General features: G+C 41.8%; 1 protein-coding gene across 5 annotated transcripts in view; it reads right to left on the bottom strand.

Moving 5' to 3' along the window:
- Positions 1-8,871: 8,871 nt before the first annotated feature.
- The window catches only part of LOC128136101 (soluble lamin-associated protein of 75 kDa-like), a 37,483-nt gene continuing 20,914 nt past the window's right edge, over positions 8,872-25,440 (bottom strand). Inside the window, exons 6-14 of one of the 5 annotated variants that reach the window (XM_052775221.1) lie at positions 24,991-25,170; positions 23,400-23,528; positions 23,076-23,188; positions 19,589-19,643; positions 19,077-19,215; positions 16,719-16,884; positions 15,636-15,839; positions 14,718-14,888; positions 8,872-14,549 (exon numbers count right to left, since the gene is read on the bottom strand). In XM_052775221.1, the coding sequence (XP_052631181.1) occupies positions 14,334-14,549; positions 14,718-14,888; positions 15,636-15,839; positions 16,719-16,884; positions 19,077-19,215; positions 19,589-19,643; positions 23,076-23,188; positions 23,400-23,528; positions 24,991-25,170 (1,373 nt within the window). In that variant the 3' untranslated portion in view covers positions 8,872-14,333. Of the gene's footprint in view, positions 14,889-15,635; positions 15,840-16,718; positions 16,885-19,076; positions 19,216-19,588; positions 19,644-23,075; positions 23,189-23,399; positions 23,529-24,990; positions 25,171-25,440 lie in introns of all 5 variants that reach the window. The other 4 variants (XM_052775220.1, XM_052775218.1, XM_052775217.1 and 1 more) reach the window with 4 other exon arrangements.

The following is a 25,440-nucleotide window of genomic DNA, read 5'->3' on the forward strand; positions in this document are numbered from 1 at the left end:
TTGTTAGTTCAACACATTGCCCTAGTCTAGACTTAGTAACTTACTATGATTTTTACTTATTTGTGTAGTGATAAGTGATTTGAAACTAAGAGAGGGTCAGTAGACAAGCCAGTAAGGCATTTGCTTGGAGAGAGGGCATTTTGTTAAAACAGATAAGCCTCCGTTTAAGTCCTTGTTGCTTTACCCTTTACTGCATGTTAACAAATAACATGAACAGAATACTTTAATTTTCTATTACACAGTGCCCCCCCCATAAAGTACAGCTGTCTTAAGAACATACTACATTTTGTGTTATAAAATACATGACTTATTGACTGAATAACAATTGTTACACTTAAGACATTTTAATGTACCGCACTATAGGGAGTACGTTACAGCATTTCTAGTTGGCTTGTCTATAACAAACTACATTAATAACTGCTAAGTTTATACCAACTATGCAAGATGATGTAAACAGCCTATTCTACAGCTTTTTTATAAAAGTCTGATGCATAAGCTAATTAAGTACAGGAAATTATTTTAATAGGCAAAAGATTTTTCAATTAATAATCTTTGAGCTTTTAAAGCTCCTTGGTAGCAGACGGATTGTGAAATGATGCTAGTTCTAGTGAACTGAACCACTTTAAAACATGCCTCCTGGATAGCACAAAGGACTCAAATACTAAAAACCAAGAAAAAAAAATAATCACAAAATATAAGTTTAATTACTACTTCAAAACATTTCAAAAGCAGTCAAGACAATACTAAAAAAAGGAAAAAACTAAAACCACACTGTAACAAGACTTAAGTACAGTACTCTAGAATAGCAACACATCTTTCATAAGATTTATAAACAGGGTATCACTAGTTTAGAAAGCATCTAACACCACATTTATGAAAATAAATTTAGACATGTATCCTCTTGGAAATAAAATTTTAGATCGGTCACAGGGCAGAGAAGCTGAAACAGGCTTATTTATTGCTATGTTTAACTTAGTAGTGTTGATGACATTGTAAATGATCAATTTAATTACTGACATCTACAAATGAAATGGTATTAAAAAAAGCAACAAACCAAGGTCAGACATCATTTAAAATAAGTTAAAAGCACTTTTGAAATAAGACGTATACATTTTCATGTAAAGGACTATGAAACATGAGAACAGCAAACAAGAATTCTGCATGAAATGAAGAGAGACCAAAAGAGAATGTGGGAGAAGCAAAGCAAATCCTGTTAAAAGTTAACAAGCAGTACAAGAGAGATGTTTGAACAAATGTTGGATTCAAATACAAAACCATTTACCATTTAAGTCCAAAGCTGAAGTCACCAATTTAATGTTCTTTAAACTCTATTCCTAGACTAAATAAAGCTCAAAAATAATACTGCTTGCTTTCACTGTACACACGTAGTTCCACATGTAATAGCATTTAGTACAAACTTGTATAAAGTTGATGTTTTAATCATTGGTTGCTGGTGAGATAAGAATTTTTAAGATCTTTAAGAGTTCGATGGTAATAAGACAGACAGTTAACAGACACCAAAAAAAAAATCATCCAAGCCTAGAAAATGCTGGTTTTCCCAAGGTAAAACACTTCAGTCAATACAGCTGTCAGATATGTTCCTTTGCATTAATGTAACAGAAGGTATAGACTATTAAACTACTATTCCAATGGGACAATCAGTACAGCAATAAAAACTATTATTTAAAGTCAGTATTTTGATTTTGCTACTCCATTGTCCTGGTTTCAGCTGGGATAGAGTTAACTGTCTTCCTAGTAGCTGGTACAGTGCTATGTTTTGAGTTCAGAGCGAAGAATGTTGATAACACTGATGTTTTCAGTTGTTGCTCAGTAGTGTTTAGACTAATGTCAAGGATTTTTCAGCTTCTCATGCCCAGCCAGTGAGAAAGCTGGAGGGGCACAAGAAGTTGGCACAGGACACAGCCAGGGCACCTGACCCAAACTGGCCAACGGGGTATTCCATACCATGTGACGTCCCATCCAGTATAGGAACGGGGAAGTGGGGGGCAGGGATTTGCCGCTCGGGGACTGGCTGGGTGTCGGTCGGCGGGTGGTGAGCAATTGCACTGCGCATCATTTGTACATTCCAATCCTTTCATTATTGCTGTTGTCATTTTATTAGTGTTATCATTATCATTATTAGTTTCTTCTTTTCTGTTCTATTAAACCGTTCTTATCTCAACCCACGGGTTTTGCTTCTTTTCCCGATTTTCTCCCCCATCCCACTGGGTGGGGGGGAGTGAGTGAGTGGCTGCGTGGTGTTTAGTTGCTGGCTGGGGTTAAACCACGACAGTCCTTTTTGGCGCCCAACGTGGGGCACGAAGGGTTGAGATAACGACAAACCTGACCAGAGCTTGTTAAAACAAATTTGTTATAAGCATTCATTATATCGGTCTAATAGTCGCTGGTCATTATGTTGATTTATGTGTTCTTAGAGTTGTTGCTCTGGTTTTTAAAGTTCTGTTATGTATCACCTCGCTTGCTGTATGTACTCCCTCTTCTGCTGCTTATCATCCGTGGGAGGTGGATTAAGGTTTTCGCTTTGATGTATTGTATAACACTGGTTTATGGTATGATAAAGTCGTCGGCTGTGGGATTAATCCGGTACTTGCACTCAGCATTGTCACCTTTATACTGTGGAAGCCATCTGTGGGAAACTATTAATAATTATACCATTTACCTTTCCTCCTTGGAAAACCAGTCTATGGGTGGGATACCTTTCTTCCCCTCTCCTTTCTCCTTCAGTCCAGTTACAATGGTGTTTGAGAATTTTGAAAAATTTGAATACTCTTGGGATGTTGGGACCAGCATGGTCCTAGCCCTACTGCTAGGAATTAGCATGCTTCTGAATGTGGTTCAGCTCTCGTTTAAGGTTAAACAACTATTTAAGAAAATCACCCAGAGATCTGCCCCAAGGCTGGATAATGATGAGTGGCAGGGTGTGTGGGGTAGTATGGGCAAGTACCTAGAAAAGTGGGCACCTCCAATGTTTTGGAAATTCACCCCTGAACAAGTGCAGAATCCAGAAGAACTAGTAAAATATTTGGAAAAGGTATGCTGTCACCCCGGCAGCTCCAGAGAGATACAAATTACTGCAACGTGCTGGGGCCTGGCCCATGCCTATCGAGCCCTGTTCGACACCACTCAGTACCCTCAAGGGGAAGAGAAGGTCTCTGGACCTAACAACAAAACGATGAGCACTGCGGTCACTCAAACCTCGGCAACGGGCACTGCGACCCCTCCAGCCCTGGCGACGAGCACTGTGGCTACCCAAACCTCAGCGACAGGCACTGCAGCCCCTCCAGCCCCAGCAATGAGCACGGCAGCTACCCAAACCTCGGCAACGGGCACTGAGGTCCCTCCAGCCCCAGCAACGAGCACAGCAGCTACCCAAACCTTGGCAACAGACACTGCGGTTATCCAAGACCCGACGAGTGGTACTGCAACTGAACCAGCGGACCAACCTGCACCAGTATCAGTTGCCCCCGTACAGAAAAAGAAATATACAAAAAAATCAGTTCGCTTAGCGAAGGATGAAGGCGAACCAGGGTCATCACGGGAACAGGAGGAAGAGGCAGAACCAGAGGTAATAACCCGGTCCCTATCCTTGAGTGAGCTGCGGGATATGTGAAAAGATTTTGGCCGCCGTATAGGTGAGCATATTATTCACCTGGCTCCTCCGATGCTGGGACAATGGGGCTAACAGCTTGGAATTAGAAGGTAGGGAAGCCAAGCAGCTGGGATCGCTTGCCAGGGAAGGTGGCATTGACAAGGCAATTGGAAGAGGGACACAAGCCATCAGCCTCTGGAGGCGACTCCTGTCAAGTGTGTAAGGAAAGGTACCCCTTTAAGGAAGATGTTATATGTCAATCAAGCAAGTGGACAACCATGGAAAAAGGTATCCAATATCTGAGGGAATTAGCTGTGCTAGAGACAATTCATCATGATCCGGACAACCCACAATTACCCAAAGATCCAGACAAAGTCCAATGCACACGACCCATGTGGCGGAAGTTTGTACGGAGCGCACCATCGTCCTATGCCAACTCACTGGCAATAATGACCTGGAAAGACGAAGAGGCACCGACAGTGGATGAAGTGGCTCGCCAACTCCGTCAATACGAAGAAAATCTCTCCTCCTCCCTACAAGCCTGCATTTCGGCTGTGGAGAAGCTGTCCGAGGATTTCCAGCAATTCAAAGAGGAGATGTCCTATTGCCCACCTGTAAGGACCAATGTCTCAGCTATTAGGAGTGAGCGCTCCTCTGCCCAAGAGAGAGAATATAGAAGGTACACACCGCGAGGTGCCCTGTGGTTTTACTTCTGTGATCATGGAGAGGACATGAGGAAATGGGATGGAAAACCTACCTCGGTCCTAAATGCACGGGTACGTGAGCTGCGAGGAAAAAACACCACAAAAGGGGATTCTCCCAGGAAAAATGCTGCTCCGGTTTCCAAACAGAGTAGAAGGGCTGATCTTATTTCTGATCCTCTTGAAGGGACTTCTGAGCCAATTTTACGAGAAGTGAATACTGGATACTCTGACCACAATTAGAGGGGCCCTGCCTCCAGCCAGGTGGAGGAAAGGGATAACCGGGTCTATTGGACTGTGTGGATTCGATGGCCTGGCACGTTAGACCCACAGGAGTATAAGGCTCTAGTAGACACCGGCGCACAGTGTACTTTAATGCCATCAAGTTATGAAGGGGCAGAACCCATTTGTATTTCTGGTGTGACAGGGGGATCCCAAGAGTTAACTGTATTGGAAGCTGAAGTAAGCCTAACTGGGAATGAATGGCAGAAACACCCCATTGTGACTGGTCCAGAGGCTCTGTGCATCCTTGGCATAGACTATCTCAGGAGAGGGTATTTTAAGGACCCAAAGGGGTATCGATGGGCTTTTGGTATAGCTGCCTTGGAGACGGAGGGCACGGAACAGCTGTCTACCCTGCCTGGTCTCTCCCAAGACCCTTCGATTGTGGGGTTGCTGAGGGTTGAAGAACAACAAGTGCCAATTGCTACCACGACGGTGCACCGGCGCCAATATCACACCAACCGAGACTCTCTGATTCCCATCCACAAGTTAATTCGCCAACTGGAGAGCCAAGGAGTGATCAGCAAAACTCGCTCACCTTTTAATAGTCCCATATGGCCCGTGCAAAAGTCTAATGGGGAGTGGAGACTAACAGTTGACTATCGCGGCCTGAATGAAGTTATGCCACCGCTGAGTGCTGCCGTTCCAGATATGCTAGAACTTCAATACGAACTAGAGTCAAAGGCAGCCAAGTGGTATGCTACAATTGACATTGCTAATGCGTTTTTCTCAATCCCTCTGGCAGCAGAGTGTCGTCCACAATTTGCCTTTACTTGGAGGGGTGTCCAGTACACTTGGAATCGATTGCCCCAGGGGTGGAAACACAGCCCCACCATTTGCCATGGACTAATCCAGACTGCACTGGAAAAAGGTGAAGCTCCGGAACACCTGCAATACATTGATGACATCATCGTCTGGGGCAACACGGCAGAAGAAGTCTTTGAGAAAGGGAAGAAAATAATCCAAATCCTTCTGAAAGCCGGTTTTGCCATAAAAGAAAGTAAGGTCAAGGGACCTGCACGGGAGATCCAGTTTTTAGGAATAAAATGGCAAGATGGGCGTCGTCAGATCCCAATGGATGTGATTAACAAAATAGCAGCTATGTCTCCACCAACTAATAAAAGGAAACACAGGCCTTCTTAGGTGTCGTGGGCTTTTGGAGAATGCATATTCCAAATTACAGTCTGATTGTAAGCCCTCTCTATCAAGTGACCCGAAAGAAGAATGATTTTAAATGGGGCCCTGAGCAACGACAAGCCTTTGAACAAATTAAATGGGAGATTGTTCACGCAGTAGCCCTTGGACCAGTCCGGACAGGACAAGATATTAAAAATGTGCTCTATACTGCAGCCGGGGAGAATGGCCCTACCTGGAGCCTCTGGCAGAAAGCACCTGGGGAGACCCGAGGCCGACCCCTGGGGTTTTGGAGTCGAGGATATCGGGGATCCGAAGCTCGCTATACTCCAACTGAAAAAGAGATATTGGCAGCATATGAAGGAGTTCAAGCTGCCTCAGAAGTGGCTGGTACTGAAACACACCTCCTCTTAGCACCCCGACTGCCAGTGCTGGGCTGGATGTTCAAAGGGAGGGTCTCCTCTACACATCACGCGACTGATGCCACGTGGAGTAAGTGGATTGCACTGATCACACAACGGGCTCGCATAGGAAACCCCAGTCGCCCAGGAATTGTGGAAGTGATCACGGACTGGCCAGAAGGCAAAGATTTTGGAATGTCGCCAGAGGAGGAGGTGACACATGCTGAAGAGGCCCCGCTGTATAATAAACTGCCAGAAAATGAGAGGCAATATGCCCTGTTCACTGACGGATCCTGTCGCATCGTGGGAAAGCATCGGAGGTGGAAAGCTGCCGTATGGAGTCCTACACGACAAGTTGCAGAAACTGCTGAAGGAGAAGGTGAATCGAGTCAGTTTGCAGAGGTGAAAGCCATCCAGCTAGCATTAGATATTGCTGAAAGAGAAAAGTGGCCAGTGCTCTATCTCTATACTGACTCATGGATGGTGGCAAATGCCCTGTGGGGGTGGCTACAGCAATGGAAGCAGAGCAACTGGCAGCGCAGAGGTAAACCCATCTGGGCGGCCGCACTGTGGCAAGATATTGCATCCCGGCTAGAGAATCTGGTTGTAAAAGTACGTCATGTAGATGCTCACATACCCAAGAGTTGGGCCACTGAAGAACATCAAAACAACCAACAGGTGGATCAGGCTGCCAAGATTGAAGTGGCTCAGGTGGACCTGGACTGGCAACATAAGGGTGAGCTATTTATGGCTCAGTGGGCCCATGATGCTTCAGGCCATCAGGGAAGAGATGCAACATATAGATGGGCTCGTGATCGAGGGGTGGACTTGACCATGGACACTATTGCACAGGTTATCCATGAATGTGAAACATGTGCTGCAATTAAGCAAGCCAAGCGGTTAAAGCCCCTGTGGTATGGAGGGCGATGGCTGAAATATAAATATGGGGAAGCCTGGCAGATTGACTATATCACACTCCCACAAACTCGCCAAGGCAAGCGCTATGTGCTCACGATGGTGGAAGCAACCACTGGGTGGCTGGAAACATATTCTGTGCCCCATGCCACCGCCCGGAACACTATCCTGGGCCTAGAAAAGCAAGTCTTGTGGCGACATGGCACCCCAGAACGAATTGAGTCAGACAACGGGACTCATTTCCGAAACAACCTCATAGACACCTGGGCCAAAGAGCATGGCATTGAGTGGGTGTATCATATCCCCTATCATGCACCAGCCTCTGGGAAAATTGAGCGATACAATGGACTGTTAAAGACTACATTGAGAGCAATGGGGGGTGGAACTTTCAAACATTGGGATACACATTTAGCAAAAGCCACCTGGTTAGTCAACACCAGAGGATCTGCCAATCGGGGTGGCCCTGCCCAGTCAGAATTTTTACATACTGTAGAAGGGGATAAAGCCCCTGTAGTGCACATAAAAAATATGTTAGGGAAGACAGTCTGGGTTACTCCTGCCTCAGGCAAAGGTAAACCCATTCGTGGGATTGCTTTTGCTCAAGGGCCTGGGTGCACTTGGTGGGTGATGCGAAAAGATGGGGAAGTCCGATGTGTGCCTCAAGGGGATTTAATTTTAGGTGAGAATAGCCAGAATTAAACTGTATATTAGTTGCTATATAACCCTGCTACTGTATGTTATCCTTACTATAATTATGTGCTATATCCATAGTACTATAGTAAGAATCACTTAGATCAAGCAAGAAAAGAACTGTGATAAAACTGAGCAAAGCGCAGTAGTGATGGAACCAGAACTGACTCCAGCATGCAACAATCCAACGGTGCACACCATCCTCCTGCTGCGGCAAATGTCACCTGCTTGTCACACTGCACTGAAGCCCAATTCTGCTCTACTGACTGAGAGGACTTTGCACCATCCCTCCTGCCCAGAAAAACTGGTATGACAGATGGAGCCCAGAGTCGGAAACTAAATGAACTCAATGAACATTTTATGAACATGACCCATGAACTAAAGGAATGATATCTCTGTGTGTGTATACATATATATATATCATTGCTCATATGTCTTAAAGGAATGGAAAGGTGATGATTGATCAGGATGTAACTAAAGGTATGGGAACTGAGCATGACGTCAATGGTATAGAATAAGGGGTGGATACTGTCCTGGTTTCAGCTGGGATAGAGTTAACTGTCTTCCTAGTAGCTGGTACAGTGCTATGTTTTGAGTTCAGAGCGAAGAATGTTGATAACACTGATGTTTTCAGTTGTTGCTCAGTAGTGTTTAGACTAATGTCAAGGATTTTTCAGCTTCTCATGCCCAGCCAGTGAGAAAGCTGGAGGGGCACAAGAAGTTGGCACAGGACACAGCCAGGGCACCTGACCCAAAGTGGCCAACGGGGTATTCCATACCATGTGACGTCCCATCCAGTATAGGAACGGGGAAGTGGGGGCAGGGAATCGCCGCTCGGGGGACTGGCTGGGTGTCGGTCGGCAGGTGGTGAGCAATTGCACTGCGCATCATTTGTACATTCCAATCCTTTCATTATTGCTGTTGTCATTTTATTAGTGTTATCATTATCATTATTAGTTTCTTCTTTTCTGTTCTATTAAACCGTTCTTATCTCAACCCACGGGTTTTGCTTCTTTTCCCGATTTTCTCCCCCATCCCACTGGGTGAGGGGGAGTGAGTGAGTGGCTGCGTGGTGTTTAGTTGCTGGCTGGGGTTAAACTGCAAGATGATTGATGCCAAAGAAGTTGTTACTTCAAGCGTGAAGGAAAGGTACCCCTTCAAGGAAGATGTTATATGTATGGACAGTCTGTGAATTGTAAAACCCCACTTGACGTGGAGTGGATCTGTTGGGTGAATTGGCCCTAAGGTCTGATATACCCCAGCCTCAAAGATTAACAGCTTCAGAGCTTCCTCATGAATGGGTGGTCCAGTCCCAAGCAGCTCTTTTGCATGTTAAGTTATAGAGGGGCCGGGCTATGATAGAGAAATTGGGAATATGTTTCCTCCAGAATACTAGCAAACCTAGGGCATGTTGGAGTTCCCTCTTATTTCTAGGCGTTTTAACCTGTTTGAGGGTAGTTAAGGTTTCAGGGGGAATGCACACTGTCCCACCCCTCCACCAGATACCCAGGAACTTCACTTCAGAAGATAGGAGTTGTATCTTTTCACCTGGAATTTGGAGTCCTAATTTTTCTAGGTGAGTAATTATCTTTGCTTGGGTCTGTCCCACTACTTTGGTATCAGGGCCGCCAATCAATACATCATCAGTGTACTAGTATACCTTAACTCCTTTTGCAGAAGTGATTTTGGTGAGCTCTTGAGCCAATGCATAATGAGCAATTGTCGGCGAGTGCCGATATCCCTGGGGGAGACACGTAAAAGTGAATTGCATGCCTTCCCAAGTAAAAGCGAAGTGATCTCTATCTGCTTCCTGCAAAGGGACCATAAAGAACAGATCTTTTACATCAATAGTTGCTAAAATTTGATGGGGTTGTTCTTGTATGGTTGCAATTAGCTCAACTATGTTAGGCACCGCAGCTGTCAAGGGGCCTGTGTTGGCATTCAGGCGCCAATAGTCAATGGTCAATCGCCACTTTCTGTTGGGTTTACGGACTGGCCCCACTGGGGAATTATAAGGTGAGTGTGTGGGAACAACTATCCCTTGCTCCCATAATTCAGCTATCACCAAAGTGATCCCTTCTCTTGCCCGTAGGGGGAATGGGTAAGGTTTGACATTAACAATCTTAGAAGGGGGTAGTTCAGGTGCAGGCTGTAATAGTCATACAGACACGGTGGGGAGACCAAACACCCACTCTCTTCCTCTTAAGTCCACCCAGGCTCATCCTTTCAGCAAATCTAGTCCCAAAATGTTAGTTGGTAGTGGTCCCAATATCGTTATAATTTCTATCACAGTCTCATCTCCTGGCAACCAGCACTTAACTTGAACAGTTGCCTGGGGCCGAGAGTTTCCAAATATATCGGTTACCCATATTTGTTTCTTGTCAGCAACTATCCCATTGCGGTCGGCAACATCTTGTCAAAGTGCTGACATTTGAGCCCCGGCATCTACTAAGAAGGTGACGGGCATTTTAAGGGGACTAAGGGGGAAAGCAATCATTAAATCCCCTCCTTGGTTGTTCTCTGTGAGCCTCCTTACATAGACCCACCTACCATCCCCCAGCTCACTTACTGGGGACAGCACGTCTCGTTTCCCGACTTCAAGTTGATTAGATCTCCCTCTGGGGCTGAGGGAGTGTTTTTCTGCAGGCTTACTTTAGGTTCTGCCCTAGTAATATCTCAAGTAGGTGGTCCTTCTTTTGGGGGTATTTCCCCCTTTCCCTTCCACACATGGACAAGCTTCTCCAGTGCCATGGCAGGCATCCCATCCATTAAATCTCAGGGAATTTCCCTCTCAATTCCTTTGGCCCATAATAAATTCCTCCTGACTCCCATTCTCCTTCCATAATTAATTAATTCCTGGGCGACCTCCCCCCAGGTTAGGGCTCTGCCCGTTCTCAGCCTGGCAGGATTTCCTGCTTGCGGAGTCAGGGCATCCTTTAATCAGTCTTGCAACTGAATTGCATATAGTTTTAGGGAATCTGGCAAGCCCCTTGTAAGCAGGGTCATTCGGTCAGGATCGGCTACCAATAGCATCAGGGATGGTTGCCTCAGGATTAGTTGTCTATGATGCATAAGTTGGAGGCAGGTGGTTTTTTGGATGCTTTCAGTTAAGTGATCAATATTGGGGGTATCAATACTGATCAGATCTCCTCTTTCTAGAGGGTCTAAACCTCCCACCCAATAAGCCGCCCTTTGGGTCAGCAACCAGGGTTCTCTAGGGTCGTCTACTGTGAGAAACACCCCCGGCCCCCAATATCCTTGGGCTTCATCCTCTGATAGCATGATTCGGTCGCCCCGTCAGCAACACCCTCCACACATATTCAGTCTCAGTCTCCTTTGCTAAGTGGCTAAACTTTTCCTGGAACTTAGACAAGTCCAAGGCTGAGTACAGTATCTGTTTTACCACAGTCTCTTCATCTTCCTCCCCAGCTTCTGTTATCTCAGTCTTTATCAAAGGGCATAATACCACTTTACCATCCTTAAGAGATAAGGTTTTCCTACAATCTTCTAAATCTTTTAAAGGGTAAAGTGGTTTGGGTTTTCAGGACTCTCGTTCATCTCCCTTTGCTAGGGATGGAAAACCAGCCTTGCTTTCATAATCGGAGTTGCTAGCTCCGCTCCGGTCCTTAAGTGCCTCACACAGTATTTTCTCCCTATCTCATAAGTCAAACAGGTTGGTACGAAGTTGGTGATTCGCCTTGCGTTCCACATCTAACAGGGTCTCTTGTTCTTTCCCTTCTAGCCCCTTCTTCCACCAATTGATTTTACAGCTCCCTCACTAAGTCTTGGAGAGATTTCATGCTTTCTTCCTCAGCAGATTTGCTTACACTTTTATACTGTTGGGCTGCCATTAGAGCGACTCCCAACAATCTACATACCATTGCCTTTCCTTTTCCCAGTCTCCATTTTTGCTCTTTCGCTAATACCGTAATCCTTTCCACCACTGATTTAGGATCATGCCAACTACTGTGAGCCCATATCATCCCCGGTGGGGTGGGACACGCTTTATATTCTTCCAATTTTTCAGAAAGGGGAAAGCAGTCAAGCTCTGGCATTTCCCAGGCAGCCATGGTTTGCCACTGCTTGGACCTCTCCCAGCCAATAGCTGAGAAATCACTTCCCAACTCTCCCCACCCATAAATCGGGTGGATTGTTGGTAGTCCCGTCAGATCCTCCTCAACTCAGGGAATCCTGTCCATGATGCCAGTTAAAATGTCACGTCCAAATTTCTCAGGACGACGACTCGGGTTCGCTGATTCTCAGGTCAGGATTAAGTTGAAACAACACCAGGGATCCTTTAACTCACAAAACACAACTTTTATTCACTCACAACAAGAATTGGCATGAAACTACGTCAGTAAACTGTGTAACATGCTAACCATACGTCACCAAACATATGCTACAAGCCTTACTTATTTGGGGATCAGTTCAGGGAAGACAATAAGGAGAGCCCTCCCATTGAGTCACGAGGTTCAGAGTGGACCCCCCCTTGCTTTCTAGACTCCTTCTCAGAGAGGAGCCCAGGGGTGGCTGGATCCACTCTTAGTCCCAGACTTGGTCAACAGTTTATATCTAAAGGGATGAGGCGTAGGAATTACGGGGGGAGAGAGAGATAAAAGAGAAAGATTTCACCAGTCCTGGGTCCAGTATTGGTCCAGCCAGCCTAGAGGTCCAGGTCTGGAGGGCGCATGCACATGGGGCTTCAGTTTGTGTCCTTTTATCATCCTTGCCCCTCCTTCAGGCGGGCACTTGAACTCATTAGGCTAATTAGGTGTCATGCACGGTTTGCGCTTCCAGAACCTTTGGGAAATGGGTCGGTGGGCTTGGGGGTCGTTTGGAGAGTAACTTCTCCCTCCCTGCAGACATGACCACTGTTTGATCTTTGGCCATATATGGTGAGCTGCCCTGCTCAGCATATCAGAACATGAACTGCCTGTGCACCCTCCTGCATGCCCTCCCCACCCTCAGTGCAGGGTTTGTTGTTATGCAGAACTTGCCCCACCACAATGTTTGAGACATTAACTCTTTCAGTCTCTCACAACCTCGTACTCAGAAGTCCTGAACAGCAATTTCTATTTTCCTACAGTGTCTCAAAAATAGAGGTAACTAGTTCATTCATCTTAGAAAAGGTATATAGCAGGACAAATAGTTGTGTGATTTCCTGTTCTTAGAACCATTGTTCTTTCTTATTCCTGAGTTTTTAACCCATTACAAGAGGAGCTTCATTTATTGAAACAAACACATGCAAACTAAGGAGTAACTTATTTAACTTGTCATACATACAATATATTGTTTGCCAGGAGAACCTCTGAAGGAAAACATACATGAAGAGCCTGTTTATTTCTGTTTGCATACAGCAAAGTTTGGTTGCTGCTTTTAAGAAAAGCTATGAACTGGGAAGCTACTATCCCAGGAATTACACCCAAGTTAGAAAAAGAAAGTGGAAATCACAAGTATTTGCAGCACTCGCTTGCTAACTCCTAAAGGCATAGAAGTTTGGCAAACAAGTATTTGCTGAAACACCCACTAATATTCACACTAACGAATGTCTCAACCACCTGAAAGGCCAGAGCTCACAGGAGTCATACACCTGGCAGATAAAACATTTTAATAGTTACCCCACAGCACCAGCTGAGTATTTGGAAAACACAAAGAACCACTTTCATTCAGACCAAAACTAGATCAAAAGTTGTCATATCCTTTTCCTGTAACTTAACAAGTAATCAAGTATCCACTCAACACATGCAAGTAGTTAGGAAGGCAGTTCAAACAATTCCATACATGTACTGGAGTCTACACTCCATATATTCTGGGAAAACTTGCACTTAGCGAGACGCTTGCTTTGGAAGCTACAGTACTGTGTAGACATTTCTTAATCTTCACATAAAGAACTTAATTATCAGAGTGCGCTATGGTAGATACTGCATTGATGGTGTTTCTGCTGACTCAGCTGTTTGAAGTGATTAGCAAATAGTAGTTGGGAATCAGAAGTGGAGTCAATTCTCTCCAGTCTGATTCTCGTGAAAGACAGATGCTGCTTACGTTGTTTTGATCTACCGAGTTATACCTTCTTATATATTTTGAGACCTAGAATTACAGAATCTTACATTCTTTTAATCTCATCTGAGAAAGTCTATGGGGAGGGAACAAGAAGCAAGGAAGAATTTTTCTTGTTCTGCTTCTCCCCGCAGCAGAGAACACAAGGTTATTAAACAAATGCTAGAGTGATGTCTAGCCTCATGGAAGTCTATGGTAATTTAAGGGATCTTAGTAGTGCCAGGATTTCACGCTTCATTTTTCTTCCAAGACTGCCACCTCAAACATACAAACTGTTCCCTTTACTAGCACAACTGTATTTAATCAGCATGTATCCTTTATAAAAGGAGACTGGCTGTTTACTTTCATACTCTGATGAAGCTCAACATCTACTGGTTAAAAATTCAAGAAAACTTAAAGAAAGGTGATGAATCCCAAAAGGAAGTCCAACCCAGTATTTTAAACGTGTGTCCCGTGTCCCATATGGTTTAGTTATACCCTAGTGTTTTACACAAAATAATAACTTCTTTACAAATAGATGAATTAACAATCAATATTTCATTTTTAAACTGGCTTTCCTTTTTTCTTGGGTGGACCTTTGTAACCTTTGGCTTTTCTTCGCAAGTTTCTCCGATCTACAATGGGTACCTCAATTTCTGCTTCCTCAGAGCTGCTGTCAGCAGCCCGCTCTGCCATTGTCTGCGTGTACTGATCCATCTGCTCAGCAGACTCTTCCGTGTGTTCTTCTAACTGGTTCTTCTGTACTTCCTGTCCAGAAGGCTGCTGAAAAGAAACACCCTCGAGTTCAACCACTATCAAAGAGCTCCGACTCAAAGCAACAGGGGCCTCCTGTGAGTTGTGCCCTGCTTCCTCATTTTGATCTTCCACTGAGGAAGCTGTTTTGGGCAATATATTTTCAGAAACAGATTCTTCTGCTACTTCAATTACCATAGAGTTGGGCAGGCCATTGTCAGAGGGTTCTTCCTTGGGTGCCGAAGCAGCTGCATTTTCAGTGGATGACGACTTCTTTTCAGATTCTTGGTGGTGGTCTTCAGTGCCCTTCTTCTCTACTGATGTGCTTTCTTCAGTCAGCGCTTCTGAATCATTTGCATTTAAAACCTGCAGGGGGAGGGGAAGGGTGCCAAAGCAATCAAAGGGACAATTAATTGATTATACAAGAGGCTGAACAACTACTGCCCCTAGCTAGCAACCTCAGAGGCTATTTTGGCATTCAGCACTACTACGTGCACAGTCAACAAACCAGTCCTCTCCTCCTTTTTGCACAAGACCATTTTGTGAACTGCATTTGATATCCACAGTTGCTCTATTTTCAAATTCAAATTATTCAATGGATTACTCGGGTACAGTAAAAACATTCTGAAACTAATCCCAGGGAAAAAAATAAAGGTGTTTTATTTGAGACAGATACAATTATCATTTTGCTAGCATATAACAATCTGCTTATGCACTATAAACAAAACCCAGTAAAATCTGTGTTCTAGGAGGGTATTTACCATTAATTAATTGCTTGTACGTTTCACCAGGGCAGAATTACTAGACAAAGTAAGATGTGGCTTTTCACTCATATCCAACTAATATTTTAGTGAGAAATAGCTGTTTCATTACTGCCAAGGCAAACTGGAGCAACATATTTTTCTTTTTGGTATCACATACTTATATGCCCACTTCTGCATATTAAAACAGAAATATTAGTATATACATCATCTGGCCTAATAATTGCTTCTCCCAAGAATTTCATATGATGGTAGGAGCTACTTTCTATCTGTTACTTAACAAAAGAAAAAACAGCAAGGTATGTACACTCTGAAGGAAAGACAACTTAAGATTTTGTTTCTATTCTCTCACCTCTGATACAGTATCTTCTGAAGGTTTTGCTGGAGACTCAAGGATTAATGGAACAAACAGTGTTAAGGGTTCTTCTCCTTGACTCTCAGACTGCAATTTTGATTCACCACCTAGAAATTCATTTGCTGTTTCCTCTTCAGCCATAAGTGAGGTCTTACCAATTTCTTCTGTTACCTCATCATTAAGAGGTTCAGATGGAGTTTCCTAAAAATCACATTTCTAAGTCAATATTATGCCCAACTATTGTTCCCAAACACTAGTGGGTGTGTATCTGTGATCTAAATTTGCAGCTTAATCTGAGAAGCAGCTAGCTCAGGTACCTAAAAATTACTAAGAAGGTATAGCTTAGCATAGAGTAGCTATCGAACTACTTAACCAGCATATTAGCTTGGTATCGTCACCTGCACTAAGTTTCTGACCATGGCTTACACTTTTAGGAGCCGAGTAGTTTTTATGCATCCCACAAGCATACATGCTGCAGTCCTTCCTTGAAACCATATGTTAATGAATCCAACATAGTATAAGATCCACTTTCTCACCAATCAGTAAGAACATAAAACCCTGGAGGTATCGCTAGGTACAGAGGGTACTCCCAGATTTTAATTCAACCTGGTAACAAGTATCTGTAGATAAAAAGTTAGATTTAAAAATCAAAGCAGGCAAGCTTTAAGGGGAGAAATAAAACGAGTCAACAGTAGTCACTGAAGCATACCAGCTATTAGCTTCTTCAAAGAATTTTTTTTTTTTTTTTTTAATTAGAGATACTGGATCAGATCTTGACCCTACTTCAGTTCTCCACAATATTTGAGTAGGACAAATCAATTAAGAAAGTTAGGTTGATAGACAAGCTAGAAATTCACCTTACCGAAGATCCTATGAACTCTATCATTCAAAATAAGTAAAGGAATATTCCCCAATACTAATTCTATACTAGCTTTAGCTTCTCAGATATACTTCTCAACAAAGCATCGGTACAAAAAAATCAAAGAGTTGATAGTCACGTGGATCAAGGCAGCAAGGACCATACTTAAACTATTTGTATTCCAAACTTCTTATTTGCTATCACTATCACATCCAGCTCACCTCCTTCTCACTCCATTTCTCAGGGGGTGATGCATGTAACTCCATTTCTGATACAGATCGGTCCTCATTTTCAACAATCATTTCCTCATCATTCTCAACAGCATTCTCCTCAGGTTCTTCTACTGAGTCTTCAGAGCTTTCAAATGTGTCAGCAGGAAGTTCCAGCCTGCAGCAGGTATTAAGATATATCCTTTAAGTCTTTTAGATTAATACATAATTTTGGTGATCTCAGCAGCAGAGAAATTCTTTCATGACCAATTTTAAACTGCTATATCACATATTTGCCATAGGAAATACAAATCCAGAAAACTAAATACATCTAAAACCAGCTAACTCCTAATTCAGAAAAATACATTAGCTAAACAAAATTGTTGTGACAATTATAAAATGAAAACATCTATCCCACTTCCATTTTATATGAATAAGAATCAGAAATGTGTTTAAGTTTGTTATTTTAAATTTAGAAAGCAGTAATCAATTACGTATTTGGAAGCCACAAAGGGGTGAGAAAGGAAGCAACTTCTCCCAGCCTCACTGAAGAAACAGTTTAAAATTATGGAGCTATATAAGCAAATATGCTCATATCATCATTGAATATACATATATTACAAAGACCATGACTGGAAAAGAATTCAAGGTGATAAACACATCAAGGCTGAAGAAGATTCAATCAGCTAGAGATTAAATTAACAAAAAGCTAAAGATGAAGCTCTGATGCACCTGATAGGTAATAACACCATCTCAAACATTCAGTTCTCATTTTTGAGATGATAAAACTTAGATGCACTGGAAGTATTATATACAAGCAAAGAAAAAAGTACACACAGTAGATTTGCAGGAGGCTGCTTCACAATCTCATAATAAAGGCAGTATTGGAGGGTTTTATCCCAGGTGCCAGCCTTGAGATAAAGGCAATCCAGAGGAGAAAGTCCCTAACAGAAGACCCTGCTGCATTTGCTAATGTGCATGGAAGGGAAGAACCAAGCTGATATCCTGCCCTGTTGCCATCAGGATTCACTGTAGCTCTGCTCATGAGCACTATGTTAAACATCTTGTTCAGAGGAGTAGTGGCACCTTGTTGACTCCACCTTGCAAGGCCCAAAATACTGATGTTCAAGAACAGGCTAGTCATCTCACATACCAACTAGCCAATTAGTAGTAACAGCAAAGAATTTCTCAACCTGTGGCAAACCATGCCATTTGGCCTGTTCTGAACCAGCTTAGGGCAGCACACTGACAGTGCAGGACAGCAATTCTGTATCTCTGTAGTTCCACAGAGCAATTTAAAATGCAAAAATTAGGCTGTAGCTAGCTGAAGAACTCAGCCTCACAGGGGGAAAAAAAAGAAATAATAATAATTTTATCTGTTTGAAGAAAGCTAATGGAACAAGTTTGAGGGATTTCCTAGAAAATAATCATGTCATCTTCAGTTCCCAAAAAGAAGGTTTGTGGTTTTATGTTTGTTTGTTGGGGGTGAGGGTTATTTTGGGTTGGTTTGTTTAACAGAATGAGACACAGAGAGAGAGAGAGAGAGAGAGAGAAGCAGTGTGTGTCTGAGCGTACATATACCCACACACAGGAAGGGGGAGGAAGGAGCTATTTATTTATTTTAAATAGGCACAGCTCTGCTTTCTGGATGAAAGCCAGTGCAAATTAGTACTTCAGGTCCTGTCTTGTATGAACTGTTATAGAACACAAGTGGTACAATTCTTCACATCCCCACTTGACAGTTATTACACAGGATAACATTCTTTAAACTGGAGATTACTTTTTTTTAAGGATGTAAGTTTGGATATGATGGGTTTAAATCAGAATTTGTCTAAACAAAGGGGTTTACTTTGAAGACAGGTGGCTCCCTGTAACTCATTCGTTAGTAAGTGACAAGCAGTAACCAGCTCCCAAACTAAACAGGCTTTATTTTACTGCAATATGCCACCATAACAAGAGGTCAGGAAGGGACCTCTCTCCAAAGACCACACATAGTATTTGTGGATATATGTCCAGTTATATTATTGCAAGAAACTATGCTGTATGAATACAGATGGTTTTACCTTAATGCAGACTCAGTTATAACAGAACACATCCCCTTGTACATACACCCTCAGTCCTCACTGTTTTCTTATTGTTATTTCCAATATCTACTGAGCTTTCAGAGACACCAGACATTTTGATGCAATCACTCTTCAGGTGATGTCTCAATTTTCTTTCTCACACCAGGCTTTATTTTCAGTAATTTTAAAATCAAGCACTCAGAGCAGGAAAAAAGGAGAATAAATACCAATTAGCACACTGGGAGACAGTTTGTGACTGCCCAAGCAACAAAATAAGAAATAATCAATGAAATATGGGCTCCTTTACCTGCTTTCTGACACACGAAGAACATTTTCCTCATTTCCTTGGGAAGTTTCAGGTTCAGATTCCTGGCTATTTTTTCCTATCCTGGGACGTTTTAAATGACTGCTTTGTGTCTGAATGGAAATGGGAGTTATGTCAGGGTCTTAGAAAAAAAAAAACAAACAAAAAAAAACACAACAAACAAAATAAATGCAAGTGAACAAATGCAGTCTGTAAGATCTGCACATATTCCTCCTCCCCCCCCCCCCCAATTTCATTAAAGTGACTGAGTGCAAGTAAAACATTTCCCTGTGGTACTTATTTTCTGAATATACATGCAGTCTCTTTACCAAGACTCAACAATTTTATCCAAAAACCTCAAAAATGTTTATGAATTGAGCCTCAGCACCTTAAAGGAAGGCATGTTTTTTTTATACGCTTTGCAGATGAATACGCTAAACTTGAAAGCAGTAAAAGAGCCTGCTAGTCTACTAATCCACAGTAATCACAATACTGATAATCAAGGTTATTTTTACCTTCAGATGTGCTTGCATGGACATCTATTGATTCTTTACCTTTTTGAGAGTTAGCCTGTGAAGTAAAAGCAAGGCTAACATTATTCCAAAAACTTCTGAATTGACTGAAATACCTTCATCTCCCTACCTGTGGTTGCATCTTTCTAAAGCACTATTTCATAGTAATGATCCTATGGAAGAGCAGCTATAACCATTCTTAATTTAAGACACTTATACGTATGTATCTTATCTCTCAACAGATAAAATATTTTTTTATCATCTTTACTACAAGTATGAATATTTTTTCTGCATTTTACTTCTGGCCTCAACATAGAAGATAAGACTTGAAAGTAACCTGACGTTATAAACAACACTACCAAGTTTTTTCCTAACCATTCAGTTTATAACAGGTGTCCACAGAATTAAATGCTAGAAGTATTTTTTTTTCTTTTTTTTTTTTTTCTTTTTGTGTAAGCCCAAGGGACTGTACTACAGTAGTTGACAAAATTTATCAGGACAGTTTTATATTTATACTTGTATTCTATTTTGTAGTCTGTCATGGTTTAACCCAGCAGGCAGCTAAACACCACACAGCTGCTCACTCACTCCCCCCAAGCGGGATGGGGGGAGAGAATTGGAAGGGTAAAAGTGAGAAAATTCGTGGGTTGATATAAAGACAGTTTAATAATTGAAATAAAATATAATAATAATAAATTGTAATTAAAAAGCCGCTCGTTCACCCCCCTCCCCAAGTGGGATGGGGGAGAGAATCAGGAGGGGAAAAAAAAAAAAAAAAGTACAATTCATGGGTTGAGATAAAGACAGTTTAATAGGACAGGAAAGGAAAAACAATAATAATAATGATAATAATAGTAATAAAAGATTTAGAATATACAAAACAAGTGATGCACAATGCAATTGCTCACCACCTGCCAACCAATGCCCAGCCAGTTCCGGAGCAGCAGCCCCCGGCCAGCTTTCCCTCTAGTTTATAAACTGAGCATGACGTCATATGGTATGGAATATCCCTTTAGCCAGTTTGGGTCAGCTGTCTTGGCTGTGTCTCCTCACAGCTTCTTGTGCCCCCCAGCCTATTTGCTGGTGGGGTGGTATGAGAAGCTAAAAAGTCCTTGACTTAATGTAAACACTGCTTAGCAACAACTAAAACATCAGTGTGTTATCAACAATATTCTAGTCCTAAATCCATAACACAGCACTATACCAGCTACTAGGAAGAAAATTAACTCTATCCCAGCCAAAACCAGGAAATAGTCTTATTTTTATTGTGACATGCAATAAAATATGGCAGCCCATGGGTTATCTTAAAAGAAAAAAAAAAAAAAAAGAGAGAAATCAGACAAGAAAAAAAACCCCAGAACTTAGTGATTCAGCAGTAATGCAGGTTACATGCACAGTCAGCACAAGTGGCTGCTTATGTCAGAGCTCCCTCTCCCTAGAGCTTTCTTGCCTCTTGTTCTTCCCTACCACCACATTATTTCCATTTTTTTCCTGCAAGTTAGCTGAGGACTCAGTGGTCAGGCACTTGGTACTCTGAAGTGGGTGCAAGCTATACGCATTAAAATAGAAATATGCACATTGCTCTCTCTTAGCTGCTGTAAGTAATCTAGAACTGGCAATAACCAGCATCCAGGTGTTTTGCCACCTTTTCAGCCTCACTTCCAGTACTACCCAAGGCGGCCAGAAACAAGTGGCCATATCTACATTCTGGTGCCTGAAATAGTTTCAAGTAAGCTTCAAATACATAAGAATTTGTAGGCTAATGATAAATCATTCTAGCATCAAAACACACAAAAATAGGGAACACTAAGTAAAAGGTGAAAATGTAATTTGGGGAATGTTTTTTTTCTGGTTTGGGGGAAGGTGAGGTGTTTTGTTTTTGTTTAGTGGTCCAACAATTTTCAGTGTTGCAGAACTCGTTACAGATAGTGCAGGTGCCAAGAGACCTCCCAGCAATTCTACCAAGCTATGAGGAGTTGGAGCACTTTGGTATCTATCATCTTCCTCTTCTGGAAGAAGGCAAGAGACAGGGCTTGAGTTCTTAACTCACAGCCACAAAAATTTTAACAACTACTAATATCCCTCTGCTATTTTCTCCAAGTATATCCATGTAGCTCTACAACCAAAACATGCATTTTTGAGATCGTTTTGCTGATATAATCATTACTGGAATCTGAATCTAGAACTCAGTGATGATGCTTAAGACACTGTTACAAATTAAAGATAATTAAGAGTTGTTGCTTCTGATCATTTAGAGACTAAAAACATCACTACTTTGCTGACAGTTTTGCTTTGGGAAATGCTAATTTTCTTAACCGGGAAAAGGGACATTTGATTTACATTTCAAATCTGAAGTTTAGATACAAAGAGCTGAGAGTACCGATTCAACCATTATTTCCTACTTTTAATTAAAGCATTGACTTCTATGAGAGCATGGTCATGTCAATACTACAGACAGTCCTGAAGCACACATATCCATCCTCACTGTATTTGGAGCTACAAGTTTTTCTCAAGCACGTTCTGTGTGGCCTCAGAACACAAATGATAGAGGAACAGCTCCATAATATTCCAAGACACAAATATATTCATTACCACATATCCATATGTAGCTGAAGTCTGGTTGATATTTCAACTATGTACAAAGAAAGCTGCAGTCCTCCTATACGATCAATGTATAATTCTGAATGCAAACTAAACACTTTCCATTGTATTGAACTGTGATGTGAATGTGCACTTCTATAAACACTTTTCCTCATTCTGTCCACTCTTATGACGACTCTACTGTTCAACAACCTTTCTAGACAGTTGAATCTCAGAGCCAGTTGAAAAACTCTCCTTCTCTAAGCTGCTAGCAAACAGCTCAAATTACTAGACCCTGACAGGTGACAGACCCCTCTACATTCATGGGACACCCCCCCCCCCCCCGAAAAGTGTATTTTTTAACCCCAGCTTAGTCATCAGCGTTACATCAGTGGGAAGCATAACAACCACCCAAAAAGTAACAAAAGCATTTGTCTTTTATATATAGTGCAGACTTGAGCCAATTCAATTATAATGAGATGGACAAAAGGCATTTCTTATATTTTTATGGGTTTTTTTAGTAACAAAGCAATCAAAAAAAAGAGGTATCACTTTCTGGTGATACTTCTGATAGAATCATGGGTTCTGTCAGACTGGCTGCCACTTAGACAAAGTGAAGAGATACAGGAAGTACAAGCTCTCTGCATAACCCAGGACTGTTCTTTGAGAATCTGAAATAGAAATATCAAGCAAGCATAACATACAGTTGATCAAAAATACTAATCTGCTGAAAACCTACATTTTTAAATTTCAGAAACATATTCTTTTGTAGAAATTAAAAATATTTACCAAGTATAAAGAACAGGTAATTAAAGTCAGAAGAATAGGACAAGATACATTATTTTATTATAGAAAACTCTTAAAAGCTCTCAAGCCTTTTTAATATATGGAAAACAGTCTGTATACCTACACTTAGCTGTGTTTCTAGCTCAGTCTTTTGTCCACTTGCTTCAGATTCTGCTGCAGACTGTCGAAAATAATCCTCTGCTTGGAAACTTGTATTTTCTTTCTGAGAGACTTCTGCTATTAAGATTTAAGAGGAAACAGGGAAAAGGAAAATTATAGTACCTTTATATAACAATTAACCATTCCAAATATGATCTCACTGATCTCGGGACAAATAAAAATCTTTCTGCTAGTTTCCATGGGCAATGTTCACAGAAGTCACTGTTGAACAAACACTCTACAGTACAACTTTTACAAGGCATCAGAAAACAAAACAAAGCATCCATACCTGCAATTTTGAGCTTTTCTCTTTGCAATACAGTGGTAATAGGTGTTCTCTGGAACCAACATCCTGCTCCCTCCACTTCCCAAAAAAGGTCACGATCCCCAGGGTACTTCTCAAGATAGTGCTTACAAGCTGAACAAACATAAGAAAAAAACACACTACTATATATACACTATATACTCATCTGTACCTCAGTTTTTAAAGTTTATATGAAATCAAATTCATTTGCAATCTTCCATCATACACATAAACCACCACAGAAAGAACCGTTCAACAAAACAGTTCAGTCTGAAATAAACATAATATTGCTTTACCCTACCTAGTCATCCTTCTCAATAAATCCCTTCTTCAAGTTTAAGCACTTTCCATTATTATCTTAAACTGCAAACAAAGATAGATGGGATTTTTTTTCTTCTTCTCTAAGCACCCACTTTGGAGTTTTACAACTTCACTGGTCACTGTCCCTGCCAATCACAAGACCCAACCAGAATGGAAAGGGTCTTAGAGGATGTAGTCAAGTGTTTTTCATCACCTCGTGTTATTATAGGCACTTGTGAAAAGCACTCTTTGGGAACATGAACATGTTGCCATTGCATGGTTTATCATCCACTCACTGTTCACTTTCGGAATATTTTCTTCTCTGCTGTCCCTCCATCTCTTTACTCTCAATACACATACTAAACATCCACATGGAGAGGAATGTTTTTACATTATTCTGTAGTAGCTACCAGGAAAGCTACCATTTTTCACCTGATTCACTACTGATGCATAATCTCAGTGGACAAGATTCCTGCCATATCATTCCTTGGGCAGGGAAATGGATTAGTCATTAAATTCTGCTCAAGACGGTTTGCTGTTTGAAGCCTAACAAACCAGGTCTAGACAGATCCAACAGCAGACAGCGGTATTTGGAAAAGCAGAAAATTCCCAGTGCCTAAGTAAGAAGGACAGATGAAAATGTTAATAGAAGGAAGCCTGACAGATGGCCCGAGAGTAAGCCTTGAGAAACTGGACAAAGGAAATGCTTCTTGCCTAAACACAATCCCAAGCAACATCATTTCCAAAATGTGTGTCATTTCCTAGCTGACATAACACTCTTGGGTTGTTAACAGAAGAGCCATAAGTGTTTTCCTTGTACATTAGAACTGTGCTTTCTTATACCCAAGTTAAAACATAGCCTGGTATGTCCACTTGACCAGAAGTTCTGAGAAAGCACGAATTAAATGACCTTGTGAGGCCTAGGAGTGAGCAACAAAAAGGTGCTACAACGAAGATATACGTTAGGAGATCATACACAAAAACACCTCAGCCCACTCTGGAGGCTGGGGGGGGGGGGGGAATATAGCAGTAAACTGCACAGTAGCAGAAAGCCAACACAGATCCAATAATCTAACCTCACACAGAGAATTAAAATCTAATCAGGAAATACTTCACCATCTTCAACAAATCAGGATTTTTAACCTTCACTGAAGAGCAGGACATTTCATACAAAAACTGAGGATGCAGCCACAAACATGGAGCTTGAACAGCAGCACTCATTTGGACATGTAAAGAAAGCACAAAGAAGATGAGAAGAATAAATCAAAGAGCTTGCCTATGTACGTGAAGGATGACAGTGGGTATCGTAGGCCAAGAGTGTCTTCAGTAAAGGAATCCGCAAAGTCTTCCAACATGATTAGCCCAAAGTCTTTCCCACGATGTTTCTTTCTTACAAACATTGTGTCTAGCACTGGCAGCTGATAACTCTGAGTAAGAGAAGAGCTACAAATACTTCCTGAAATAATAGGGGGGGTGTCCATCAGTACTTCAGCATTGACATGTTGCCACATGGATTTTAGCATATTCAAATAAAGACTTTTATAATTTATAAAAATTATATCAAACTGTATAATAAGTCATATAAATATATAAAGTTATATTAAAGTTATAAAAATAAAAAATTGCTATCAGACATTTATTGGCTCTTTGGGCAGGCTTCATAATGTTGCCAAGATATATCATAGATTAATATGTTAGAAAGAGTCTGCTAAAGCAGTCCGGTAGT

The sequence above is a fragment of the Harpia harpyja genome, chromosome W (genome assembly GCF_026419915.1).
Source record: "Harpia harpyja isolate bHarHar1 chromosome W, bHarHar1 primary haplotype, whole genome shotgun sequence".
Lineage (NCBI taxonomy): Eukaryota > Metazoa > Chordata > Aves > Accipitriformes > Accipitridae > Harpia > Harpia harpyja.